At 61.2% G+C, this 23,947-nt stretch overlaps 5 protein-coding genes across 5 annotated transcripts; 1 reads left to right on the top strand and 4 right to left on the bottom strand.

Annotated features, from left to right (window-relative positions):
- Position 1: 1 nt before the first annotated feature.
- On the bottom strand, positions 2–6,673 carry UBA7 (ubiquitin like modifier activating enzyme 7). Its single transcript, XM_065749703.1, has 23 exons — positions 6,645–6,673; positions 6,414–6,570; positions 5,757–5,891; positions 5,586–5,692; positions 5,372–5,462; positions 5,107–5,248; positions 4,936–5,033; positions 4,703–4,849; positions 4,476–4,634; positions 4,213–4,320; positions 4,060–4,140; positions 3,838–3,993; positions 3,595–3,760; positions 3,320–3,516; positions 3,102–3,166; positions 2,824–3,001; positions 2,676–2,750; positions 2,358–2,544; positions 2,155–2,252; positions 1,992–2,078; positions 1,735–1,926; positions 449–651; positions 2–231 (listed from the first exon to the last, which is right to left on the bottom strand). Exons 1-23 carry the CDS (start codon positions 6,671–6,673, stop codon positions 117–119), a joined length of 2,973 nt encoding a protein of 990 aa, XP_065605775.1. The 3' UTR covers positions 2–116.
- Positions 6,674–6,724: 51 nt separating this feature from the next.
- On the top strand, positions 6,725–7,453 carry TCTA (T cell leukemia translocation altered). Its single transcript, XM_065749499.1, has 2 exons — positions 6,725–7,029; positions 7,339–7,453. The coding sequence occupies exons 1-2, from the start codon at positions 6,728–6,730 to the stop codon at positions 7,379–7,381; spliced, it is 345 nt and encodes a 114-aa protein (XP_065605571.1). The 5' UTR covers positions 6,725–6,727; the 3' UTR covers positions 7,382–7,453.
- Positions 7,454–7,465: 12 nt separating this feature from the next.
- On the bottom strand, positions 7,466–9,359 carry AMT (aminomethyltransferase). Its single transcript, XM_065749493.1, has 8 exons — positions 9,207–9,359; positions 8,973–9,140; positions 8,812–8,892; positions 8,578–8,709; positions 8,432–8,510; positions 8,172–8,317; positions 7,921–8,101; positions 7,466–7,831 (listed from the first exon to the last, which is right to left on the bottom strand). Exons 1-8 carry the CDS (start codon positions 9,261–9,263, stop codon positions 7,497–7,499), a joined length of 1,179 nt encoding a protein of 392 aa, XP_065605565.1. The 5' UTR covers positions 9,264–9,359; the 3' UTR covers positions 7,466–7,496.
- A 45-nt stretch (positions 9,360–9,404) lies between these two features.
- NICN1 (nicolin 1, tubulin polyglutamylase complex subunit) lies at positions 9,405–11,655 on the bottom strand. The gene is made up of 6 exons (XM_065749498.1): positions 11,487–11,655; positions 11,197–11,370; positions 10,999–11,112; positions 10,702–10,773; positions 9,731–9,835; positions 9,405–9,623 (listed from the first exon to the last, which is right to left on the bottom strand). Exons 1-6 carry the CDS (start codon positions 11,631–11,633, stop codon positions 9,582–9,584), a joined length of 654 nt encoding a protein of 217 aa, XP_065605570.1. The 5' UTR covers positions 11,634–11,655; the 3' UTR covers positions 9,405–9,581.
- A 1,239-nt stretch (positions 11,656–12,894) lies between these two features.
- Positions 12,895–23,938, bottom strand: DAG1 (dystroglycan 1). The gene is made up of 2 exons (XM_065749468.1): positions 23,640–23,938; positions 12,895–15,336 (listed from the first exon to the last, which is right to left on the bottom strand). The coding sequence occupies exons 1-2, from the start codon at positions 23,919–23,921 to the stop codon at positions 12,928–12,930; spliced, it is 2,691 nt and encodes an 896-aa protein (XP_065605540.1). The 5' UTR covers positions 23,922–23,938; the 3' UTR covers positions 12,895–12,927.
- Between the last annotated feature and the right edge of the window lie 9 nt (positions 23,939–23,947).

Raw genomic sequence — 23,947 nt, 5'->3', positions numbered from 1 at the left:
TTTGTATGATACGGACATGGCAGCCTTTGTGGGGTGCAACACTGAGCACATGCCACGGTTTATCCTGCAGCTTTTATTGCGTGGGGTGGGCGGTGACATCTGGGGACTCCCCAGGGTCAGGGCAGGGTGCAGAGAAGTGGAGGGCAGGCGTCCTCCAGCTCATCTCCAGCACACACGTACTGCAGCTCCAGCTTCCATGGCTCTGCGGAGTACTCCATGCCCTCTGACAGCCTGCAGCCAGGAAATGAACAGTGTGCTGGGCCACCCAGGCTGGGAAAGCCGGATTGGGACAGACCTGGGCCCACTCCCCAGCCCCCATGGCTGGGGGCCGGCGGGGGTCCGGCAGGGGAAGCGCTGCCAGCAGCAGGATGTTTACCCTGCAGCTGGAGCAGAGCAGGAGAGATGGGGGCCCTGCAGCACCGGGGCATGGCCAGAACTGGCTGCCTACCTCTGAGCCTGCTGCTGTGCCCGCACCTCCTCGTCCTCGTCCCCATCGTACAGCATGATGCTGCCATGCAGGAGCTTAGTGACGGTCCACTCGTGCTCCTTCTGCAGCCAGGCCAGCAGCTCCCGCACTGTCATCGCCTGCCCATCCTCCCCAATAGCATGCACCTCCAGCCGGTCCCAGCAGCTCCACTCCTTCCCCCGGTACTATGAGGGGAGTAGGGAGCATGGACCAGGGCTGAAGACAGAGGCCCTGGGGACGGGGGGCTTGGAACAGGACATAGCCACCCCCCAGCACTGCTGGCCACAACCACAGACAAAGCCCCATTGACAAGCAGCCCAGCCCCATACAATTGCCTCTTCTTGTTCCTGCAGCCCCCAGGGTTTTGTGACCTCGGCTAGGGCCTGAGCGCAGGATGCGGCCCCAAGCACTTGGCATGGCTGTCCTCCATCTGTCCCGCTTCAGGCAGTGCTGCGCTGGCCCCGGCCACGTCCCCATGGCTGCTGGCAGTGGGCCGCCCTCGCCTTCTGCCGCCTTAACCCCATCCGCACCGCCACAGCCACACACACACACCACATCCCCCAGGCCATGGCCTCGGTGGGCTCACGGGACCCCACGGTACCACCGGACACTGAGCCATAGGACAGCGCTCCTGCCACGTCCCAGCACTGAGTGTCACAGGGCGGCACTGGGAGCCTCAGTGCGGGATGTCAGGCACAGATGAGGTCACAGAGCACCAGAGCAACATCCTCTGCCCCACCACGGTGCCAACTGCAGCCACAGCGGCCCGGCCCTCGCAGGCTGCCCTGAGGCTATGGCACAGGGCCGGGCACCAGTGGCAGCGGGGCCGTGGGGGGGCCAGGCAGCCTGAAGCTGAGCTGCAGCCGGCGCAGAGGCGATGAAGGCGCTTCCCTCCCCCTCTTCCTGCCCCTGGCCCTGGGCCCCCCGGGCCAATCTGGTTCCAATCGGCGCTTCCTGCCGCGCAGGAAGGGCTGCCTCGCACGCCATAAACCCCCAGACAAAGGGGCCTCTATCGCCCAGACGGTCCCAATCTGGGCCTGTCCCCCCGCCCCTGCCATGGCTCTGCTTTCCTCCCTCCAGCAGAAAGGGGGGGACCCCAGCCCCGCTCCCCCTGCAGTCACGGGCAGCCCCGGGCCCGGTGCCAGCTGCTTGCCGGCTGCTGCAGCTGCTTCCCATCAGCCAGATGCGAGTGGCTGCTGCAGCACAGCACTCACTAGCCGTGGGGCACACTGTGGGGCTGCTGGAGCGCCCCAGGGAGAGGGTCCTACCCAGTAGGTGGGGGCTGGCAGGGGCTGGATGCGGAACAGCAGGCACTCAGACAGGAACAGGTTGCTGTTGCGGTAGCAGCGGAGGTCCCGGCATCTCCACACCAGCTTGTAGACCTCCAGGCATGCCAGGGCAGCCACGGCTGCTGTGGTGGTGATGATGGCGGGCACAATGCGCCCGGCAATACGCTGGCTCTGAGGACAGGAGGGATGTCACCAGCTGCCCTGTGGGGAGGGGGACCCTCAGGGACAGCACTCACTGTCAGCCGGTCGGCAGGCGGGATGCCATAGTTCTCCGCACGCAGATTGGATGCAGCGGTGATGAAGCTCACATGGAGGTCATCATCCTGCAGGGAAGAGCGTGGGGACATGGGCGTCCTGTGGGAAGCACTGCTACCTCCCTGAGCCCTGCAGCTGTGGTACCTTATCATAGTGGATGGGGTCCATTGCCTTTGTGCCCCCTCCCAGCTCCTGTTTCCACTGCACCAGCTCTTGCAGGAGCTCCAGCTGCTGTCTGGGTTCTGAGGACACAGGGGCACAGGCCAGGAACCTGTTATCAGAGCTGCGGCTCCTGCCCTGTTCCTCTTCATCATGCTTTTGGGGACACAGACACGCAGTAGCCTTACCCAGAGCCTCCTCCACCTCCTCCATGCCCTCTGCTGTGGGGATGTAGCACTTGTCCTTGGGCACAAAGGGCGGCAGCACCATGTGGCAGAGGACATCCCGTGTGGCCTCCCGGTCACCGCAGGACGGCAGCCTGTAGGTGCGAGCCAAGAGGTGGGCAGCAGCCTCCACGTACACCAGGTGGGTGTCCTGCCGTAGAGAAAGGGATGGAAGTACCACTCATCCCCTGTTGCAGAGCCCACTCACGTTGCCTGAGCAGCTCTGCCCGCTGTGCCCAGTGCCCACCAGTTCTCTCCAGCCCCATGACTCCATGCACTCACATTGCCAGGGTCAAACGTCAGTGTGTGGGGACACCTCCTCTCCCCTGACCAGAAGGGCACGCCGGGGCTGCTTTCCTGCCATGGGGAAAGCAGAGTCAGGGCTGGGGATGCCTCTCCAGCAGATGGCACAAGAGAGGCCGGTGCTCACATGCGAGGGCGGCACATCGTGCAGCAGCTGAGCGATGCTGTCGTGGTAGCGGTGCTGCCAGTGCCGACGGGCCCAGCGCACACAGTCCCCCCAGTCCTGCGGCCGTTCCTGCAGGCTCCTCCGCACTTGCTCAGGCACTGCCAGGCCCTCCCATCGTGCCGGCTCCTCAGGCAGCTCCCTGCAAAGCCAGGCACTGCTGACACCCCCGCAGCATTGCCGCATGTGGGACATGTCCATCTGTCCCTCGACCCTGGCCCCACTCCCGAGTCTGTACTCACTCCAGGAAACGGTTCACGCTCTCTGCAGGCAGCTGGAAGAGCCCCTCGAACTCATCACGAGCCCACTGCACGGAGGGGATGGGGCTGAGTGCCAGGTTCCCACACCACGACACCTCCCCATGCACCATGATGGTGACCCCCTGGCAGGAAGCAGCTGGGGCTGCATCCTGACGGCGGGATGGGATGGGACGCCAAAGGGCCATGTGCAAGGGACATACCTGCAGCGTATGCTCGATGGCACGGGGGAAGAAGCGCAGAGTGCACAGTGGGAAGCTCCCATCCACGGGGTCACTGCCCGGCTCCAGCGGCCGGCTCAGGGGGGGCACCATGGCCAGCACACTGCCCCGTGCCCCCTCTGTGCCTGTGTCCAGCAGCGCCGTGCGGGAGCGGATGCAGCGGCTCTCCAGGTAGGCACCTATGGGCAGTAAAGGGGAATGCATCCATCCTAGTAGCACGGAAACAAGGCTCATCCCTGCCCCACCTAAGCACTCACGGGCTGTCAGCGTGTCCAGAGCGCTGACAACACCGTCCAGCTGCTGGAAGAAGGTGTCCCCAAAGAGCTGCTCGGTGCCGGGGCCCAGCTGGGCCTGGTGGGCTGTCACCCTGATGTCCGGGTTCATGAGCCGCACAGCAGCTGCAGCCACCTCTGCCTTCGGCTTCTGCAGGCCACAGAGTGGGGACAGCTTTCTCCTGCCTCACATCCCCACACTGCCCAGGTCCCCCAGCGGGAGCTCACCGCCACATCAGCTGCACGGAAGAGAAGCTGCCGGTGCAGGTTGGAGTGTGCAACTGTGTCCATGTCAGTGACGGTGATGTCCCCGCCCGGCCCCGCTGCCAGCCCCATCATGGCAAAGTTCTTCAGCAGCTCGCAGCCGATGGCACCAGCTCCCACCTGCGGGCACAGCTGCTGCACCCCAAAACCCCAGCCGTGCCACGCCTCCGCCCGCACCCTGCTCACCACAAAGTACTGCTGGCGGCCCAGCTCCTCCTGGAAGCCAGCCCCGAACACGGCAATCTGTCCATCGTAGCGGGACCCCCTCTGCCAGGACAGGGAACTGTGTGAGTGGGGGCGGGCACAGCACTGCGGCACCCAGCGGCAGCGGGCACTCACCGGGGCGCAGTCCTCAGGCATCAGCCCCGTGACCCCCTCCACAGCCAGGCACTCCAGGGCATCGAAGTAAAACCACTGCTCCAGGGGCAGGAACTTCCCTGTGATGGCCTGGGGCGAGCGAGGTGCCCGTGTCCGCTGTTGGCACCTCATCACCCCGCACAGCACCCTGCTCTGAGCAGCCGGTGTCCCCAGGAAGGCAGCAGGTGCCCTCTCGTGGCCACCAAGCACTTGGGGACAGCAGAGCCCACCACGTGCCCGCTCACCTTCATTGCCTCCTGGGCAGCTAGCGCGCCAATGAAGGATGCCACCGGGCACAGCTCCCCGGCGCTGACGCTGGCAAATGCTCTCACAATACCCTCGTCCAGGGGGCCCAGCGGTGTGCCCAGCTCACGTGCCAGCTCCAGCACATGCTCAGCGTCCTCCTGTGGGCAGAGGGTCAATGGTAGTGCAGTGGGGGCATGGGCTGGGGGGAGGCTGGGAGGGAACTCACTGGTGCTCGGGGCCGGGGCAGGCGGCCCCGCTCCTGGTGGAAGGCATGTAGAGCCTGGAAGGCGGCGTGCAGACTGCGGCTGCGCTGCAGCTCCGTAGGGCTCCCGGCCTGGATCCTGGGCATTGCCAGTGCCTGGCGCAGGGGCTCCTGCCAACATTGCGTGGGGACCATGGGGACATGGTGGGGGCATGGGGCTGCTGCAGAGGGGGTGGGGGCAGTGCTGCAGAACGTACATGTGAGCACTCTTGGTGTGGTCGCACCTCCGAGACCCGGCCCCCACCAGAGTATGGTGAGAAAGCGCTTGTGTCTCTGATCTCCAGCCTGAAGGCATCTGGGGAGCAGAAGGGGATGGGTGACACAGTCAAGCACCAGACACCCCCGCAGCCCCCGGGAGAGGCACTCACCCAGAATGCGTACAGGGCATGGCTCGCAGCTGTTCAGCTCCACCATGCCCTCCACACCAGAAAACATCACCAGGTCACCGTCACTGAAATGGTGCCCATGGTTCTCATCTGCCCCTATGCACGTCACAATCCCTGGGTTGCCCTGAGCAGAGATGTGAGTGTGCAGGTTCAATCAAATCACCACTGAGGCATCAAAGCAATTCAGGTCAGGGATGTGGAGCTGGACAGGCACTGTGCTGGGGTGCAGGGACAACCTTCTTCCAACCTGGGAGATGTGCTGCACAGTGGCACAGAGCAGGTCCCCTTCCACTGGGTCATGGACAACAAAGTGCTCCCCAAAGTCACAGAAGAGCTGCCTGGACAGGGACAGTGCAGCTGTGAGAGTGGCCAGGTCCCATCCACCAGTGGGATGGGGACACAGAGGGACAGGGCAGGGTGAGGGGGATGCCACCTGGGGCCACATGGTGCTAAGCCCTTACCCTGCCAGCCCTTTGGCGTCGGCCACAATGAAGCAGATGCCGTTGGCATGGCAGATGTCCCCAATACAGAGTTGCTCCTCCAGCGGAGACTCAGTCAGCACCACCACCTGTGAAGGGCTGTCAGTGGGCACTGGAGCCCCATGGCGCCACTGGAATTGTGGCCAGACTCACCTGGAAGGCGGTGAGGAACTCCTCTGACAGCTCCCCAGAGTGCACTGACACCTCCACGTCAGGGTTCAGAGCAGCCAGCAGCCGCTGCGACGCCTCAGCACGGTTCTGGCCCACACTGCTCTCCCCCTGAAGGAACTGTGGGGCAGTGGCACTTGTGGGCCTGGGGCACTGATAGGGATCATACCTGGGACAAGGAGCCCATGCACCATCCCAGCACTGGCACCCCAACCCCCACCTGTGATAGCGATCTCCCAGACCCCCCTGGCTCCTCCATACTCGTTACTGGAGCCCCTACCCCTGCACTTTCTTGCACCCACAGCCATTAATGGGACCGAGGTCCACTTTCCAGACCCTGATGCATCTCTGTACCCCTTCCTGGGAACCTGCCCACAGCCACACCCATTAATGGGACCCCTGCCTGTACTCGCACCCACCAGCTTGTACCCGCGTTCATTCCCAGAACCTTTGCCCATACCCATGCCCCACCCACACCACACCCTTAGCAGGATCCACACCCATAACCCTTACCAAGCGACTCAGAACCCCTCACAGAGAGCCACACCCACCCGAGGACCCCTCCCCGAACCCCCAACCCCCCCTCCCGGGCCCATTCACCAGGACACCGTCGCCTCCCCCCCCAGTCCCCCATCGCCGTACCTGCACGCCGCTCCCCGCCGCTCCGCCCTCGTGCAGGACGACCCTCCGCGCCCCCTCCAGCACCAGCGCCGCCGCCACCTGCGCTCCGACCCCGCGCAGCCCCCGGACCAGCACCGAGGCCGCCCGCAGCCGCCGCCCGCCGCCGCCCAGCACCAACCTGCGGGGCACGACGGGCGCTCAGCTGCGGGAAGGCGAGCGGCCGGACCCCGCCGGCCCCGGCCCCGCACGCACTGCTGCCGGGAGTAGCGCGCGCCCGCCATGCCGCCGCTCCGCCCCGCGCCCCGCCCCGTCCGGTAACTGCGGCGGCGGCGGCGATGGCGGCGGTGTGGGAAGCGCTGGGAGCGCTGGGCCGGGAGCTGGCGGCCGAGTGGGCGACGCAGGACGTGCGGGCCGCGCTGTGCCAGCTGCTGCTGCTGTGGCTGGGGCTCAGCCTGGTGGCCATCCGCCTGGCGTGGCGTGCCTACGGCGAGGAGGTGGCCGCGCTGTGCTACCGCCCTGCCGCCCGCCGTACCCCCGGCCCGGGCGCAGAGAGCGGCGCCGCGCCCGCCCGACCCCGCGCGCATTCGCTGTCCCCCGCCCGACGCAACGGCGCCGCTGAGCGGCATTGTCCGCCCCGGTGAGTCCGCCCCGCGCCGCGTCCCCCCCTCCCAGCCCACTGCCTCCCCAGGATGTGCCCCCAGTGCATGTCCCCAGCCCGGTGTGTCCCGCTTCTTGCCCCACTGTCCCCCCGGTATGTGCTCCCAGCTCAGCACTCCCCCAACTACGTGACCCATCACCCCAGTGTGCCCCAGTACACCCCCCCCCCAGTCTAGTTCATCCTTGTGCTGTGTCCCCGCTACCATCCCCATCACCACGTGCCTCCCAGCCTGGTGCCCCCACCACCCACCCCGTGTTCCCCCCCCCGCTGACACTGCCATCTCCACAGGGACAGCACAGCCGCTGAGCCGGGGAAGACGCACCGCGAATGAGGAGCGCCCACCGCTGGCACTGCACCATTAAAGGACTGCACCCCCACTGCCCTGTGCTGCCCCAGCGCCAGACACGAGGCAGGAGATGGGCGAGAGGCTTTAATGGGGCCAGGCCTCACTTGGCCATGTAATAGTGCGTGGGCACGAAGGGCATCTTGGTGACCACCGCTGGGTGCTGCTTCTTCCTCACCTCAACGGTGAGCGCGGTGCCAGGGCGGCTGTGCGCAGCCTGCACATAGCCCATGGCGATGTTCTTGCCCAGGGACGGCGAGGGGCAGCCGCTGGTCACCGAGCCCACAGGCGTGCCCTCGGGGCCCAGGATGGCAGCAGGCGGCCGGAGGGGGGGCCCCACCGATGTCAGCCCCACACGCTTCCGCCTTGGCTTCTCCTTCACCTGCTCCATGATGATGGCCGCACCGGGGAAGTCCATGGCTGTGCGCCGGCGCTTCCCTATGGGGCACAGAGGGCTGCAACTGAGGCCTGCAAGACAGGGCCTGTGCTCTGAGCCTGTCCTTGGGGGGATGGTAGGCTTCACCTACCCAGGGTCCACAGCAGCGCAGCCTCCACTGGCGTGGTGCTCTCATCGATGTCGTTGCCGTACAGGCAGAGCCCGGCCTCCAGGCGCAGGCTGTCCCGGGCTGCCAGCCCTGCCGGCCACACCTCGGGGCAGCCCAGCAGCCGCTCGGCCAGCTCCACTGCACGCCCCGCAGGCACTGAGATCTGTACGGGACGGGGGGGGTCAGGGGGCACGCTGCCCTGGGGGGAGTGGCTGCCCCACGGTGCCCCATACCTCCACGCCGTCCTCGCCGGTGTAGCCGCAGCGTGTCACGCGGCAGCCCGGCACGCCAAAGACGGTGGTGGCTGTGCTGGTCATGAAGGTCAGCTTGGTCAGGTCATCCGGCAGCCCGGCCTGCAGCACCTGTGCCATAGAGGGCCCTGTGGGGGGGTGGACAGGTGTCGGCCTTGGGGGTGGCAGCACTGAGGCGGGGGGTGTCCCTTGGGGTGAGACCCAGTGCCACCTGCACGGGGACCCGTGGTCCAGGTAGCGACCTTGCAGTGCCAGCAGCGCGTTGTCTGACACCTCCAGATGCACATCACCACCGGCCGCCTTCAGTTCAGCTGCTCTGCCCTGTGGGGACGGGGCTGCAGTGCAGGGACGGGTGGGGGGCCCTGCCCTGCCCCAGCCCTGCCCGTACCTCCATGATGGCCCGGTCCTTGTCGGCGCAGCCTGCATTGGACACCACGTAGAGGTGGCCCTCTGCCGTGTTGGTGACGATGAGGTCATCCACGATGCCACCGCGCTCGTTGGTGAGCAGTGTCAGGGTGCCCTGTGGGGTGGGTGCTGGGACCGATTGGACCCGGGGGGGGGGAGGGTCCTGCGCCCGCGGGGCCACGTGTCACGCACCCACCGCCACCTGCTGACCCCATACCTGTCCCGGACGCAGCTCGGCGATGTCCCCCACCACCAGGCTCTCCAGGAAGCGGACGCGGTCCCGTCCGTACACCCGCGTCTGGAAGGGGCCGGGGTGAGGCCGTGCAGCGGGACCCGTCCCGCAGCCCCCGGCCCCCCTCCGCCCCCCCCGCCCGCTACCTGCAGCATGTGGGACACGTCGAACAGCGAGCAGTGCCGCCGGGTGTGCAGGTGCGACTCGAGGTGCCCGCGGCCGTACTGCACAGGCAGGCTCCAGCCGGCGAACGGCACCATCCTCCCGCCTCGGGCCCGGTGCAGCGCGTCCAGCGGCGTCCGCTTCAGCCCCTCCTGCGCGGCACGGCCCGGCTTAGCTCAGCACGGCTCGGCGTCCCCTCTCCCCTCGGCCCCACTCACCGGCGCCGAGCCCAGGTGGCGTCGGGCCAGCGCGGCGCGGCACCCCGCCCGCAGCATCCTCCGGCTCCGGCCCGGCTCAACGCGGCTCGGTACGGCACGGTACGGCTCGGCCCGCCCCGCCGGGGCGCCTGGGACGTGCCGCCCTCCCGCCCCGCCCCCGGCCCGCCCCCGGCCCCGCACAGACGAGTGGAGGCGGCGGCGCGGTAGCAGCCTTTATCCGGAGCCACGGCCGCGGAACGCGCAGGAGCCGGGCCCCCACCGAGCCCGCGGGCGGTGGGGCACGGCGCTGCGGGGCACGGCGCGGGCGGCAGCGGGGCAAAGGCCGGGTCGGAGTCCATCGGTTGCAGCGTCCGCTCCGGGAACAGCGCGCGGGGCTCAGCTCCAGGACAGCAGGTTGACGTCGTAGCAGCCATCCACCTGCGGAAGGGACACAGCGATGCTGGGTGGCAGCACGCTGCAGGAGCCCGCGGCGCGGCCCCCCCCGCGTCCTGGCCGCCGTTGCCGCGGGTGGGTGCCACACTCACGTCGAAGCGCCCGATGCGTGCGGCCGCCTGGCGAGCACGGACCAGCTCTGTCAGCACCCACATCTGCTGCACCTCCGCCGCCACCTTCTCCGGGTCCGGCAGCTCCTGGAAGGCAGTGGGAGCGGTGCTGGGAGGGCCGGAGCAGCCCTCGTGTCACAGTGCAGGGCAGAGCTGCACAGCAGCACTGTGCCACAGCCACGCAGCCCAGAGCGGGGCCCTGCTGGGCAGATGGAAACTGTGACCCTGAGCGTGGCACGGCCCCGCTGGTGGGCGTCCAGAGCGCGGACACAACCAGGCAATTAGCTAATGATTAAAGACCTAATCGAACCGACGATGTTCAGTACATATAATGCTGGAGCTCAGCCCTCTGGCCCCAACACAGCACGGGGACACAGGTGACCCAAGCTCTGGCCCCACTCTCCTTGGACTCTGCTCACCCAGAGCCACCTGTGGGGTCAATGCTGGCGCTTGTGGGCTGTGACAGGCTCCAGGGTCACTCCTGGCCCGTCCCCTCCACCCGTGGGGCCTCCCTTGTCCCCAGTCTGAGCAGATTTAAACACCACCTCAAGCTGCGTGTCTCAGTGGGTATTTTTCTTCTGAACTCTGCAAACTGCTTCCAGCAGCGGGCAGTGGCTTTAGGGCCCTGGAATGATTCCTGGTGCCAATGGGGCCAGGAGGGGGCTGGAAGGTGCCCAGGGGCTGGGTACCAGGATTTGGGATCTCCTCTGGGGGTGGAGCGCTCAAGCCATGACCGATTGGGGTCAGAAGGCGCAGCCCTGCTGCCTGAATCAGCCGAGCGCAGCAGTGGAGCAGACACCAGCCGTGCACTCTGCAGACGGACAATGTGATGGATAGGAAGGACCAAGGCGTGCGCCTCCCACCCACACCCGTGCATCCTGGGGTAGGGTGGCCCCCACCGGCAGCCCCCACCCACGTCCCACCCACCCACAACGCGAGATAGCCCCACTCACCCCGTGCAGGCTGGGGGGCTGCTCCGGGGGGGTCAGCTGTGACAGCCAGGAGGGGATGTCCTGCGGGGGGGTCTGCGGTGGAGCCAAAGGATCACACGGGGGTCTCCATCTCGCCCTCACCCCTCACTCCCCTGTTTAGACCCTACCATCCTCCACTTTGCCATGGGCACTACGAGCATCACTCCGCAGCACCCAGAAGGTGGCACCCCGGGATCACGAGCCCCACGGCCCCCCTTTCCCCGAGCACCTCCGGGCGGTCCCCACGCTCGTCCCCCCAACCCCCCCCCACGACGTCACCTTGATGCCGGGGGGGAAGAGCTGCAGCTCCTCGATGCCGAAGTGCAGCCAGGCCGGGGAGGGCTGCCGCAGGACGAAGCGCAGCGCCGTCACCTGCTCCATATCGCACAGCATCTGCGGGGGCACGGCGGGCGTCAGGCGGGGGGGTGAGGGGGGAGATGGGGGGGGCCCGGGGGCGGCCGTGTGCCCGGAGCGGACCTGGGAGCGGCGGAGGGAGAAGTAATCCTGCCCGCCCGGCTCGGTGTGCGGGCACGGCATGAGCTGCAGGTCGCGGAGGCACGTGACCCACTTGCGGGGACCCGGCGGCCCGGCCAGCTGAGCCCGCACGCTCAGGAAGGCGGTGTAGAAGTTCTTGAAGACGATCTCGTGCACCTGCGGGGGGCGGCGTGGTCACGGCCCCGGTACCCAGCGGCACCCACCGGTCCTCACCGGCACACCGCCGGAACGCCAACGGCACCCGCAAGCGCCCGCCCCCGGCCCGCACTCACGTCAGCCGCGCCGCCGCGGGGGAAGCGCACGTCGATGACGGCCACGCCGGGCCTCGCAGCCTCGGCCCCCCCGGGCAGCTGCAGCGGGGCGGCGGCGCGGGCGGTGCAGGGCAGCGGGGCGCGCCCCGGGCACGGCGCTCCCGACATGGCGGCGCCGCGCTGGGCGGGGCGGGGGACGCGGGGCGGCGCGGCCGGCAGGGGGCGCTACAACGCGGGCGGTGCTGCGGGGCGCCGCGGCGGGCGGGGCGGGGCGGGGACCGAACGCGGAGGGCCGGCGGGAGCCCGCCCCAAGAAGCGGAGCCCAACAGACTGCGGTCAGCGTTACCCATCTTTAATGCTTTTTCTTTTTTAATAAAACAATTCGAGGCTGTATCAAAAATTTAGTAAAAAAAATTAGATTTTGAGACTTCACCGATTGTTCTGACTGTTTGCTTTTCCTGCCGCTTGGTTTTGTTTATTCTCCTTTTTCCTTCTCCCAGCCCCTTTTATTTTATTCATTTTTTCCTTTTTTGCCCATGTTTCCCGGCAGCCAGCTCCCAGCCCTGTGCACACAGCCAGGCAGCCCCCCCGGCATCACCCCCCACCAGAGGTCACGGTGAGGGATGGCACTGCGCTATGGACCCCCCCCAACTCCCAGCCAGCCCACGTTCAGGGGCTGCCTCCCCACGGAGCCCCGAGGGCGATGTGGGCACACCCGGGAGGGGGGGAGTGGCTCACCTCGGAGCCCCCTCCCCCCCCCGTGCCAGGTTGAGCCCATGCTGTGTTGTGATGCGTGAGAAAAATAGGATTGCTTCGATTAAAAAATAAAATGAAATCAACCAAACCAAGCCAGAGCCCTCTGCCCCAGCGCCAGGGCTGGCTGTCCTCGAGGGCCACCCCCTACCTAAGCCTGCGGCAGCCCCGGAGCTCATCTGCAGCGTAGCGCTTCCCCCCTCCCTGCCCCCAGAACTATACATGACTTTAGGTAAACAGCAGATTAAATGTAAAAACTTAAAACATCGACTTCAGAAAGTCCCTTGAATTTAATTATTTTTTTAGGCTACCTTTCATGTTACGTCCTGTAGCTAGACACACGTGAATAGAAAAAACAGTACAGTTAGTGTTAAAGGCAAACAGCGGAGACCCAGAGTGCCACCCCAGTGCTGCCTGCTCGTCCCCCCCTCCCTGCCCTCCGCCCGGCCCCAGCCGTGCCCGGAAGCCCGCCGCTGGAAAGGCGGTTTTCGAGCTGAGAATTTTTCTATGAATAAAATAAAACCAAAGCTTGTTAGGCAAAAATAAAACAAGTGTCCCCCGGGTTCCGCGGGCACTCCAGCGCAATGGGCGCAGCCAAAGGGGGGGCCTGCTTGGGAGCGGGCTGGGATTTCGGCTTCCCGGATGGCAAGGGGGCAGCCGGTCCCCGCAGGTGGCACCGCAGGCCCCGTCTCCCCCCAGGAGCCGATCATTAAGGAGGGACGTAGGGGGGCGGGGAGCGGTAGGGGGTCATGTTCTTCGGGCGGGAACCCTTCCCCTCCATGGGAGCAGTGAAGGGGGGGGGCGGCTGGTAGGGCGGCGCGTTGGGGTCCTCGTCCCGCAGCGGCGTGTACTCCCCAATGGTGTCCTGGTTGAGCGGCGTGGTCTCGGGCATGCTCTGGTTGGGGTACTCTGGTGGGGGCAGCGGGGCTTTCTCCTCCTGCAGGATGAGGGGCATGCTGGAGGATGGCGGGGGCTTGGAGTCGTCCAGCTCGTCGGCGAAGATGATGGGCACACCTTTCTTAATGAACGTGGCCTGGTCTTCGATGGTCAGCTTCCCTTTCCTCTTCTTGCGGTAGCAGATCATGGCGATGATGCCGGCCACCAGCAGGATGGCGGCCACCACCACAGCGGGGATGACGGTGTGCAGGTACACGTCGTCTTCGCTGCTCTTCTCGGGGTCCTTGCCAGCCGCCACCGTTGGCATTACCTCCGAGATCACCCTGCCGTCCTTTGTCACGGGGACAAATTGGATGTGCCTGCAGCTGCCGGAGCCCACCACCGACACGTTCACGGGTTTGAACTCCGGCTGCAAGATGTTGGAGAAAGCCGGGCTCGGCGCCCCAGAGTCATCTGCAATCTTTTTGCTCAAAGTCCGGATCTGCTCGCGGGGGCAGGGCTCGAGAGGCAGTGTGTTGTTGGTCCATTCCACTACAATGGAGCCCTTGGTGATGTCCTGCACCGTGATGGTGCTGCTGTTCCTATCACCGAACGCCAGGGCCAGCTTCTTCACCAGCATGATCTTCTTATGGATGTCATTCGCCACCGCGTTGTGGTCTCCTTCCAGCCTGGCCTTGAACTTCACTGGGGACTTGTCCCCGTGCGGGCGTTTGTGGACGTGGATTTCAAAAGCATCCACAGCAAACAGTCCCCCTTTGTCGGTGGCATACATGAAATACTCATGCTTCCCCACGTGGCTGCGGTCCGGCATGCCGTACATGAGCTGGCTGGTGCTGTTGAACTGGACCCACGAATTCTCCTCTATCATTTGCTGCTCCTTCAGCTTCAAGGTCAGCTGCAGCTTGTCAGTGGTGGTATCTTCCTTATCATAGAAAGTATCTGAAGGTATTTTCACCTCAAAGTAAGTCCCCTCCCATGCATCTACCCTGTCGATGTGGTTGGTCAGCTTGGGCGGCTCGTTTGGCTCCCAGGGCCGGGGGATGCCGCTGGCCGTGGTGCGGACACGGGTCGGTGGGGAGGCCGTAGTCAGCTTAGAGATCGGGGAGCGGGTGGTGCTGGGAGGCTTTGTGGGACGGGGTGTTTTGGGCCTCCGAGTAGGCCTGCGCGTTGTCGCCGTGGACGAATCCGTCGTGGACGGCGTGGCAGGCTTCAGAGTGGAGACTCTGGGCTTCTTGGTGGTGGTGGTGGGTGGCGTGATCACCGCGGTGGGCTCCACGTAGCCGGGCATCGTGGGGCGAATCGGCACGGAGACCGTCCCGGTGCCCTCTGCCAGCCTGGTCGGCTGGATCGGCCCAAGAGTGGGCGTCTGCACGATGGGGCCTCTCGTTCTGATGGTGACTGTGGGCTTCCTTGGCAGTGGGATAGGCTCCCTGACTGGGGGGGCTGTTGTCTCTGTGGGGGGAGCGATGGAGGGCGATGTTGGCGTGGGGACAATCCTCGTTGGTGGCTCTTGAGCGGCAGTGGTGGGAGGTCCGATGGCAGTCAGAGGTGTGGGGGTGGCATTGATCTGCCGCCGCATCCTTTTTGGGAGGTGAGGTTTCTTGTTAGCAATGTGCCAGCCAACGACCGGGTAGCCAAGGCGGGCAGACATAGTCCCTTCTTTCGCTGGGGCCTCGACCTTGCTGATGTTGGGGACGCTGTTTTGGCTCAAAGAACAGCCCAGTTTCCATGAGAGTAAGGCCCCGTTTTCCACCACCTTCTTTGCGTTTCCCGGCCCAGCCATGAAGGCCGACATGTCAAAGAGTCTATTATTTACAACAGGGACCAACTTCATGTTGTGAAGCTCCACCTCTGAGAAGCTTCTCATTCTCTTTAAAAGTTCAATCCTCTGCTTTGGTGTCATTTTTGTCAAATCAGCATCCAGGATGACCGTCAGGATAGTGACCGGCTCCTCCGCGCCGCACACGAATGGCGCGGCATCGCCCGTGTCCTGGGCTGCTGCTCGCACCGACTGCGGCTCGCTGTGGTCTTCCTGGTGCACCTCCACGGAGAAGACGTTGGTGGCCTGCGGCACGTAGCTGCCGTTAGGGAAGGGCTGCAGTGTGGTCACTGAGATGTAGTGGACGCCCTTGTCTGTGTCAAGGGGCAGCCCTTCCAGGGAGCTGCTCTCTGCATTCCAGTGTAACCACGAAGGCAAGGACTCCTTCCCAGCTTCAGAGACCTGGCAAAGAGACAGAAGAAGGCGCTTTTAGAAGTATGGCATCAGGACGAATTATAGCAGCAATAACGTTTAATTAAAAGGCTCGAGAAGAAAAAACCTGTCAGGTAACAACTGGGGAAGGAACAGCCTGGTGGGAGCAGGGCAGCCAGTGTCACCCCCTCGGCACAGTGACAAGGACAGGCTCTGTGGGGTGCACTGGTCTGCAAGGCCTGACGGAGCCACGGGATCTCATCAAGCACTGCAAAGGTCACTGGCCTGCAGGATTTCACTTTCATATAATAACTTGCTTTCACAGGCAAGAAATGATGGCTGCAGACCACAGACACCTCAGGACTTCAGCTCACTGTTTACCAACGACTTCTAGGTCACAGCAACACTTTTTTTTTTTTTTTTTTTTTTTTTACAGGGCTGAAGGTGCAGATGTGCAGAAAATGATGGAGGAGCACAGCCCCCTCCTTCCCGCTCAGCCCGTGGGGCCCTGATCTGGTCTCCCATCCCCAGCACCCACGCAGAGAGCAGCCCACTCCCCTTGGCAGCAGCACCAGGCCTGCTCCACAAGTCTCACAGGGAAAGCAGTCTGACAGAGGCCTGCTCCAGAAGCCTGGATGCCCAAGAGCCACAGGGAGAGACCTGGTTATGGTGCAAGCTCAGCTCGCAGAGCTGCACCATAACCAGGTCTCTCCACTGGCTACTTTTGTGCTTTTCATCTGCTAAGAACAAAGCTGTTACTTCAAAAGGGTAAGGAGAGCAAGAGGAGGCTGTCTGCAAGGATAAGCACAGGGCCTGGGAGCCTGCTGGGAGCAGCACGAGGACGCTTTGTGCCAGAGCAGCAGAGGGCTGCAGGAATCAGCCCTGCTCTGCCAGCCCAGGCAGGCCAGGGAGCACATCACGAGGCATGGTATGGTTTGTAGAGCAGAGTTTAAAGCTGTTAGCACATCTCTTAGTTAACGCCCAAGCCACAGTGTCAGCGAGCAGAAAATAAAGATTCCTGCTTGCACCAGAGGTAGAAAGCAGTCCCACAGACCTTACACACCAACGTAGCCCACCCAGGCCCAGGACTCAAGATGTGATGCTCTTCCACCCAGCTCTGCTGCTCACCCCTTCACTGGGCAGAAAGCAGTGGGCTCTGGCAGTGCTGACACCCTCCTCCCCACCACAGCACGGACAAGGAGCAGCAGCCCTTCAGCCAATCCCATGGGCTGGGCTTCATGGCAGGGACAAGCTATCCTTTTTTGGGTGCTCCTTGCTCCAGTGTGGGACAGTGGCAGGGCCTGCTTGTGCCCAGAACCAGGAGCCACCAACAGGCCCATAGGGAGGCAAGGAGGAAACACACACGGGGACGTGGCTACAGTGCTGCTGAGGCTCACACAGTCAAGAGGACCACAGACTTTAATAGCGAGTGGTTAGATGCAAGCAGGATGTGTAATTTCAGGCTGCATGTGGGACAAGCCTCCCCCATCTGTGTGCTCCGTAAGCCCCTAATTACAGGGTCACATGCTGCCAAGCTTCCCTGCGAGCCAGGGTTTCTGCTGCTCCCTTTTCCCTGTGACTGCTGCACAACCCCAGTTGCTGCACAAGGCTCCCAGCACACAACCAATGCTCCTGTGTGCTCCTCACATCGCTGTTTGATAACCAGACTGAGTCAGAAACAGTGCCCAACCTCACGTGCCAAAAGAACAGAGCAAGACATAGTCCAGTGTGACCGTTTCTGCTTTGAAAACTACTTTACCTAACAGCTTCTTCTGTCAGACATGGCAGGGTCTTGGAGGTGGAGGCCAAGTGCTCAGGACCATCTTCCCTCCTGCTCTTCCTTGAAGCATAGTTAGGGAAATGCACTGCTGGCACTCACCAGCAGAACCTCATAGGGACACACTGCCAGTTCCAGGTGTGACCCAACTCATGTCCTTAAGGACTCATGTTAAGCTCCAGCAGAGCCCTTCGCACGGGTCTGTCCTGGCCATGGGAGCCATGCTGCATGTGAGCACAGCCCCAGACTCTGTTCTATCACTGTTTCCTTCCAATATTGCTTCTGACAGTATTTATTGAGGCTGCACACAGTTAATGATTCGGGATCTCTAGCTTTCATGTAAAGTTTCCCAGTTTTCCATGTACACCATAAATATCAGCCTTAAGCCCTGCCATTTCCCACAGGGCTCTGCTTTCAAAACAACACTTCTGTTGCTCAAGAAAAGAGGGCTGCCTTTGTTTTTCCTGCAGTTGAGATAACTGTAAACGAACACTTATCGGCTAAAGGTTACAGCAGCCTGGCAGCATGTGAAGACCATCAGAAAAATGAGTGACTTTAAATCCACGCAGGGGTCTGGCTGGCTCTGAGACCCCGCTCCCAGCACACACACACTGCTGTTATTTTTAGGCAGGCCAGGAGCAGGCAGGCAGCTCATCAGCGAAGATAGCTCCGTTTGATTTGTTTTTTAAACTTGGAGCTCAGAGCCCTGTAGCCAACGAGACAAAGACAAGCAAACAAGCTGTGAACAGAACTGCTGCCTCCAAGGGAATTCAGGCAGAAAAAAACTGCATTCTTGCCTACAAAAGTCCCCTCTAATCCTCCAAGTATTCAGCCCTCCTCTGCCCACAGAATCCTGCAGAAAGCAGGCAGCAGTCCCCTGCCAGGATGGCTGCAGCTCTGAGACACACAGCCCTGCCAGGTGGAGGTGAATGCTGGGGCAGTGGGGAGACCCTCCCAGCCCCATGCTGCCAGACCTTCACTACCCAGGGCAGCCAAGGACTCCACGTTCCCGCTTCCTGTGCCCTCTCCTAAAGTCCCAGAGCGCTGCTGGGTGCTCCTGCAGCTCTTTGCCGCCTCTTCTCCTTTTGTCCAAGTCTGGGGCAGCAGACCCATGCGGGCTGGGCTCCAGCACCAAGCAGGACAGGGCAAGGACAAGTCGGCCTGAGCCTCCCCACCCGTGCCTGGAGGCTGGGAACAAGGTGGGGGCAGCCAGTGCAGAGCTGCTCCCTGGCAGATGCACACATACAGCCATCGTGCAGAGACAGCCACCCTGCTCTGCTCCGCCAGCACCGCCCCACGCCCCTGCTGGCCCCGTGCCGGGTGGCTGCCCCCAGCTCATGCCATTCCTGCACGGCCCTGCCATGCCCGTGCTGCCACAATAAGGGCACCATTCAGAGTCCTGCTGGGCCTGGGTGAGGGAACACAGCGGCCGCTTTACTGGAGGTCATGGCAGAACACGGAGCATCCCAAGAAACCCTGCTTTCATGGGGCCCGTGGCCGCCTCAGAAGGGTTTGTGCAGCTGCTTTGTCACAGTGCGGCCCACGCGCTGCTCTATGGTGTGGCCGGGGGTGAGAGCAGGGCAAGAAAAGCTTCACACAGCCCCAGCACACAGCTTGGGGCCGGCTCCTCTCTCAGAGCAACCTTCTGTAAGCAAAAGGCCAAAGGGAAATGGAAATACCAGAGGGCAGGGATGCCGAGCAGCGGGGGCTTGGTGCTGCCAGCCCTGCACTTTCCTCCTGCCACCAGCACATAGCGGGGGAACCTGGCACGTGGGAGAGGGGCAAGGAGAGGCGAGTGGAGCTGGCAGCCCTGGGTCAGGCCGTGTGCAGGGTGCTGCTGCTTCCCACCTTGCTTCAGTCTCCCTGGATGGTCAGGGCAGCAGCCAGGCCGAGCAGGACAAAACAAGGAACTTCCCAGCCCGTCTGAAGAGCTGGTTTATAATTAGATTGAGTCACATTTTCCACTCCTCCAAATTCAGAGCTTGTTACTAAGCGTGCACAGAAAATGCCAAATTCCCTGACTGTTTTGCTGCAGGAAGGAGATAAGCAGCCCCTCGGCCCCCCAACAGCAGCCTTATCAGCTCCCCTTATCGCTCTGATTGCAGCATCGTGCTCAGGCAGTGCCCTGCCCAAGGAGCCCTTTGCCTGGACCTGCTCCAGACATCGCCGTCTATCCCAGCACACCCCCCATAAATAGCTGCTGTTGCTTCATCCGCCAGTTAGTCACGGTCTAAGGAAACTGGGGAGCAAGATGAAGCTGCAGAAGTCTTTCCCTTCCATACAGCTCAGCGTGCCCAGCACTCTTTGTTCAGCTCACTGCTGTGGAGCTGGTGCTGACAGTGGGGCACGATCCCAACGCCAGGACTCCTGCTACCCAACCCTATGGGCTCTGATCATAAAACAAAGCCCCTCAGGGATGGTGAGAGCAAAGCTGTGTGGCAAGAGCCATTCCAGCAGATGGCAAACAGAACAACCATTGGAAAGATCAAGCTCCTCCCTAGGAAACAAGACTGCCCAGACTGACACCTGGCACTTGGATGGCCCCACAAACTCATAGCGCAGATGCATCACACACAGCAGCTCACCAAGTTACTTCTGCTGCTGCAATCACTTCACCACCAGCTACATTTGCACAGAGCAGCAGCTCCTCAGGGCCCTGCTGCGTGCTCCATCCGTCTTCCCAACAAAGTCCCAGTGAGGCTGTGCACCACACAACCATCAGGAGCCAAGGCCAGGAGGATACTGCTACGAACGGCAGAAGATTAATGAAATGACCTAACAGTTGTGTGGCTTGTGACTGCATGTAACATTCAGACCTGGGGGTACTGCCTGGTATTTCTGGAGAGGCACTGGAAGCCCAGACATCTCCTGTTTCCTGCAACCAGACTGGAGAAGCACTGACACTGGGTCACAGTTTGGCACCAGGAAACCTCTCCTGCAGACGTGGGATACTTTCTGCAACAGCTTCCCCAGCAGGCAGATCAGCTTCTTGGAGCCAGGACTGAGGCAATCACCACATCAATGCTCTCCTTTGTCCCGTTTCAGCTCGCATTGGCTTTCCTGATGTGAGTGGGAGTGTCAGCTCTGCCCCATGAGAGCAGAAAGCTGCATTTGCTGCAAAAGCCACTGTCCCAAATTCTGACAACAGTGCTCTTAGTGCTGCTGCCCTTGCCTTGATTATCTGCCATCCCTCCAGCAGCAACGTGAGGCGTAGATTTTCATGCAGGGAGAATGGGACAACCTTAGGGGCAGCACTCCCAGACCTCACTGAGAACAAGAATGGCAATGGCAAATCCCAGACCACTGACCTTCACTAACGTGCTTCTGGAACCTCACAAACTGGAAGCAGGACTACAGACCTGGGTATTCCAGCTGATCACACAGGGTTTGAGTCAAAGGCAGCCACAGAAAGGCACACAATTGTGGGATGGGTTATTTATAGCAGAGAAAAGGAAGTTTTATACAAGGCTCTGGTAACATTTTGCCTGGAGTATTTTGTATAGCTCTGGTCAGGCACCCACCACAAGAAAAATAAACTCAAGCTGGAAGAGGTGCAGAAGACAGCTGGAAAATGAGGAGAGGAAAAGAAAGCTTATTTTACGGGGAAAGACTGAATAGATTGGCTTGTTTAATCTAATCAAATCAAGACAGGAGAACATGCCTGTCACTTACAAAGGAAGTAAATATTATGAAGGTGGAGGAGAGATTCAAGCTAAAGGGCAGCAAAAATATTTCCAGCCATCTCTAAATTTAGGCTAGAAGTTGCATTTTTAATCGGAACAGCCTTCAATTGGAAGCCATAAGAACAGGAAATCCAACCGTTCTTAGCCTGGGTGTGATGAGCTCCTCAACAACAGCACACAGCTGAGCACGCTGCCCTGGCGGCTGCAGAGATGCAACAGGTCAGGTTTTGCTCCTTTATCTGCACATCCACCTCTGCATTCTGACGAGCTGCCCAAGCGTACCACAACAGACTTGCTTTTGTGCTCAGCCATCACACCTCACCTGCCCTGAAGCAGAGGGGGGTGGCAGGGAAGCAGTGTCCCTGCTGGCAGCAGCACATACCTGACCGCGCTCCAGGCGCCTGCCAGGCACTCCTCCGCAGCACTGCCAATGCCGCCCGTTGTTTCCAGCCCACAGCCAAGTATGCAGAGAGAACTACTTTGTCTGCAGGCGGCTGGAATCTGCTAACAAGCAGGGAGAGGAGCCCAGAGGCAGCTTCAAGGGGCTCCCCGCCACAGGGCAGACTGAGCCTAGAAATAATCGGTGGGAATTGCCTAGAAATGGAGCAGTCACACCACCCTCAGGCTCCCGAGGTTTGGGGACTCAAACATCGGTTGTTTATTTTTGTTTTGAAATGAGATGATATCCAGACCCTTTGAAATTCGAGGGAACTGAACATAGGCAAGCACATCTCATTGCAAGTGCTGATCTACTGCTACATCTCAAAAGGGTGTCCTTACTCTTTTTCCTTATGGCTCAAGTACCCCCCATTTAGCAGCATCCAGATGCTCCATGTTTCTACTGCTCTGGCTGAGGCAGCCTGAGAAAAAGAGCAGAGCAGTTTGCCCTGAAAGCACCCCAGCACTCCAGGATTGCCTACGCAGTTCTCACTAGCCAGGAATCAAATCCCCACTGGGAAGGTCAGCCTTGCTCAGCAGCCAACGCAGCTCTCAGCTCTCGCTGCAAGGGAGAGCCCTTCCAGATGCACACGCTAAGCGAGGCCAGGAGCACTGCCGTAGTGCCTGCCTCACTTTTAAAATCAATTTCAAGGTGAACAGATGTGATGTGTACTCAGGCAAACCCACATATGAGCGTGGAAATCGCTCCCAGCCTGTGCCGATCTACATCCCAGCCAGAAACTGTTCCTCCAGACCCGCTCCAGCACACTCCCTTCGCTGCTCTCCAAGCATCGGTTGCCATCAGCAAATACGCCTCGACACCAGTGGCAGAAATATTGTTTGGAGCTATTAGATGGGGCTGAAATAACGTACCACAGAGCCACCCTGCAGCTATCAAAGATGATTGCTGTGCCAGGAAGAGAAAAGTGAGGGAGCTGTGGTGTTGAACAAGCACAGAGAATGCTTTCTTGCCATCAAAGTAGCCATTAGACAACACCAAAACAAGCCACTCTGCAACAGAACTCCAAACCAAAGTGATCATTTCTGTAACACAACATCTTGACAGCTTCCTCCAGTGAATGATAAAGCTCCAGTGGTGCTGGCAGCTGCACCCACCACACACAGAGCCATGCAGGAGGCAGGGCTCATGGGCACAGCAGCCCTGAACTACTCTCCTGCTCAGAAAGATCCACACTGAAGAGTCTGCTCCCTCCAAAGCTGGAGCCTGGTACCCTCACATATGTCTCCTGTGCTAACAAACTCCTCACCTGGCAGTGGTTCAACAGGGCAGCCACCACCATTCTCCGTCAGGTTAATTAACCATCACAGCTTTTGCTCTGAATCCAGCCCACCCCATGCCCAGCCATCCCCAGGGCTCACCCACCACACACCTCTCTCCCCACCCTGACAGATAGCCCGCCAATAAGATGAACACTTCAGATTATCTGCTTGCTACCAGCATGCTGCAGTCCCAGAGCTGTTGCTGGAGACAGTAAGATTGTGAATCTGGACTGAGGTAATTGCACAACAGCATGCACAGCTAAAACAAACCTGCCTTCAAGGAGAGGCTGAGATGTCAGGCTGTCTCCTGACTTGTTCTAACTCCCTCTATCTCTTCTGAGAGGTACTAGAAGGTTGGCTTGTTACAGTGTTTTCCAAAAAATGGATTGTTGAAAGTAGTTAATTCTACTTTCTGGAAAAAATAAAAAATAAAAAAATAAAAAAAACCCCAAACCTAAGGTTGGAAGCCTGTTTTCTTTCAAAAACAGAATTTTACTGAACTCTCCATCCACAGCAGATGCTGAGACAACTTCTCAGCATCCCTCCAGGAAAGGGCTAAAGCTGAACAAGTGTGTGTTTGGCGGCATGTCTGCCCTCCTCCAGGCTGTTCCTTGGCACCAGGACTGGTTCTAAAGCTTAGCTTTTGGGTGTCTGGAGTGCCAGCAGCTCAAGGGTAGGTCAGACAAAAAGAAAGGTTCTCATCTTCCCAGGAGGACTTTAGGGACAAGGTCAGGAGAGACTACGTCAAACACAGTCCAGAGCCCTGCTCCCAGAACACAGCCTGTCTGACAATATTTTGTTACCATAGTGAAGCAGGCTCTCTGAGTGTCACGGCAGCAGTCTCATGCAATCCATGGCTGCCCTGATCCCGAGGCAGCATCTCCTCAGGAACACACCCATCATTCCAAGAGCTGCTAGCCTCACATTTTAAATACAGCCAATAAACCCGAGCAGTCATCTCAGCGGAGATGGGTCTCCTCTGCCTTACCACAGACAAAAGAAACTTTGCAATGAGGTAAGAAATATCTGTATCCTTCTCCCACAGCCCTACAGGTCCTCAAAGGATCTCAGCAGGAGCCCTCAGCACTCCCCTGTGTTCTCATAGTAACCCCACAAACAACTGAAAATGAGCCCCAGGAAATGATATTTCTCACCTGGACTACTTCTCCATTGGAAGCAATTAAATCTGTGGGGATGGAGACTCTGAAGAAGCGGCCCACCACGGCAGAGCTGTCTGGTATCCCCACCACGGCCGGCACAGTCTCTCGGAGGTCCGAGAGCACGGAGTGCATGGAGGCCTCGAGCTGGTTTTCCCAGTCCCGCACCACTTCTGCTGGCTCGCTGGGCCAGTGGCAGTGAGCTGAGGCTGCAAGCAGCAGCACGAGGAGCAAAGTCCTCCCCAGGAACAGGGGCTGCAGGACACATCCAACAGTCATTGTGCCCGGCGGCTCAAGGACGGGGG

The sequence above is a fragment of the Cyrtonyx montezumae genome, unplaced genomic scaffold (assembly GCF_038088225.1).
Source record: "Cyrtonyx montezumae isolate F1298 unplaced genomic scaffold, pur_monq_1.0 scaffold_6, whole genome shotgun sequence".
NCBI lineage: Eukaryota > Metazoa > Chordata > Aves > Galliformes > Odontophoridae > Cyrtonyx > Cyrtonyx montezumae.
Note: the sequence above shows the minus strand (reverse complement) of the source record. Positions and strands in the feature narration are given on the sequence as shown.

Coding starts and splice junctions, on each gene's coding strand:
- NICN1 (XM_065749498.1), bottom strand. CDS start 11,633: ATGTCGGGAGCGCCGTGCCCGGGGCGCGCCCCGCTGCCCTGCACCGCC. Junction 11,371..11,486: donor CCCGCGGCGGCGCGGCTGAC/GTGAGTGCGGGC, acceptor CGCCCCCCGCAG/GTGCACGAGATCGTCTTCAA. Junction 11,113..11,196: donor TCTCCCTCCGCCGCTCCCAG/GTCCGCTCCGGG, acceptor GTGCCCCCGCAG/ATGCTGTGCGATATGGAGCA.
- DAG1 (XM_065749468.1), bottom strand. CDS start 23,921: ATGACTGTTGGATGTGTCCTGCAGCCCCTGTTCCTGGGGAGGACTTTG. Junction 15,337..23,639: donor CCAATGGAGAAGTAGTCCAG/GTGAGAAATATC, acceptor TCTCTTTGCCAG/GTCTCTGAAGCTGGGAAGGA.
- AMT (XM_065749493.1), bottom strand. CDS start 9,263: ATGCTGCGGGCGGGGTGCCGCGCCGCGCTGGCCCGACGCCACCTGGGC. Junction 9,141..9,206: donor GCCACCTGGGCTCGGCGCCG/GTGAGTGGGGCC, acceptor CGTGCCGCGCAG/GAGGGGCTGAAGCGGACGCC. Junction 8,893..8,972: donor ACGTGTCCCACATGCTGCAG/GTAGCGGGCGGG, acceptor GGCCCCTTCCAG/ACGCGGGTGTACGGACGGGA.
- TCTA (XM_065749499.1), top strand. CDS start 6,728: ATGGCGGCGGTGTGGGAAGCGCTGGGAGCGCTGGGCCGGGAGCTGGCG. Junction 7,030..7,338: donor GAGCGGCATTGTCCGCCCCG/GTGAGTCCGCCC, acceptor CCATCTCCACAG/GGACAGCACAGCCGCTGAGC.
- UBA7 (XM_065749703.1), bottom strand. CDS start 6,673: ATGGCGGGCGCGCGCTACTCCCGGCAGCA. Junction 5,693..5,756: donor AGTTCCTCACCGCCTTCCAG/GTGAGTCTGGCC, acceptor AGCCCTTCACAG/GTGGTGGTGCTGACTGAGTC. Junction 3,994..4,059: donor GCCGCCAGCAGTACTTTGTG/GTGAGCAGGGTG, acceptor CTGTGCCCGCAG/GTGGGAGCTGGTGCCATCGG.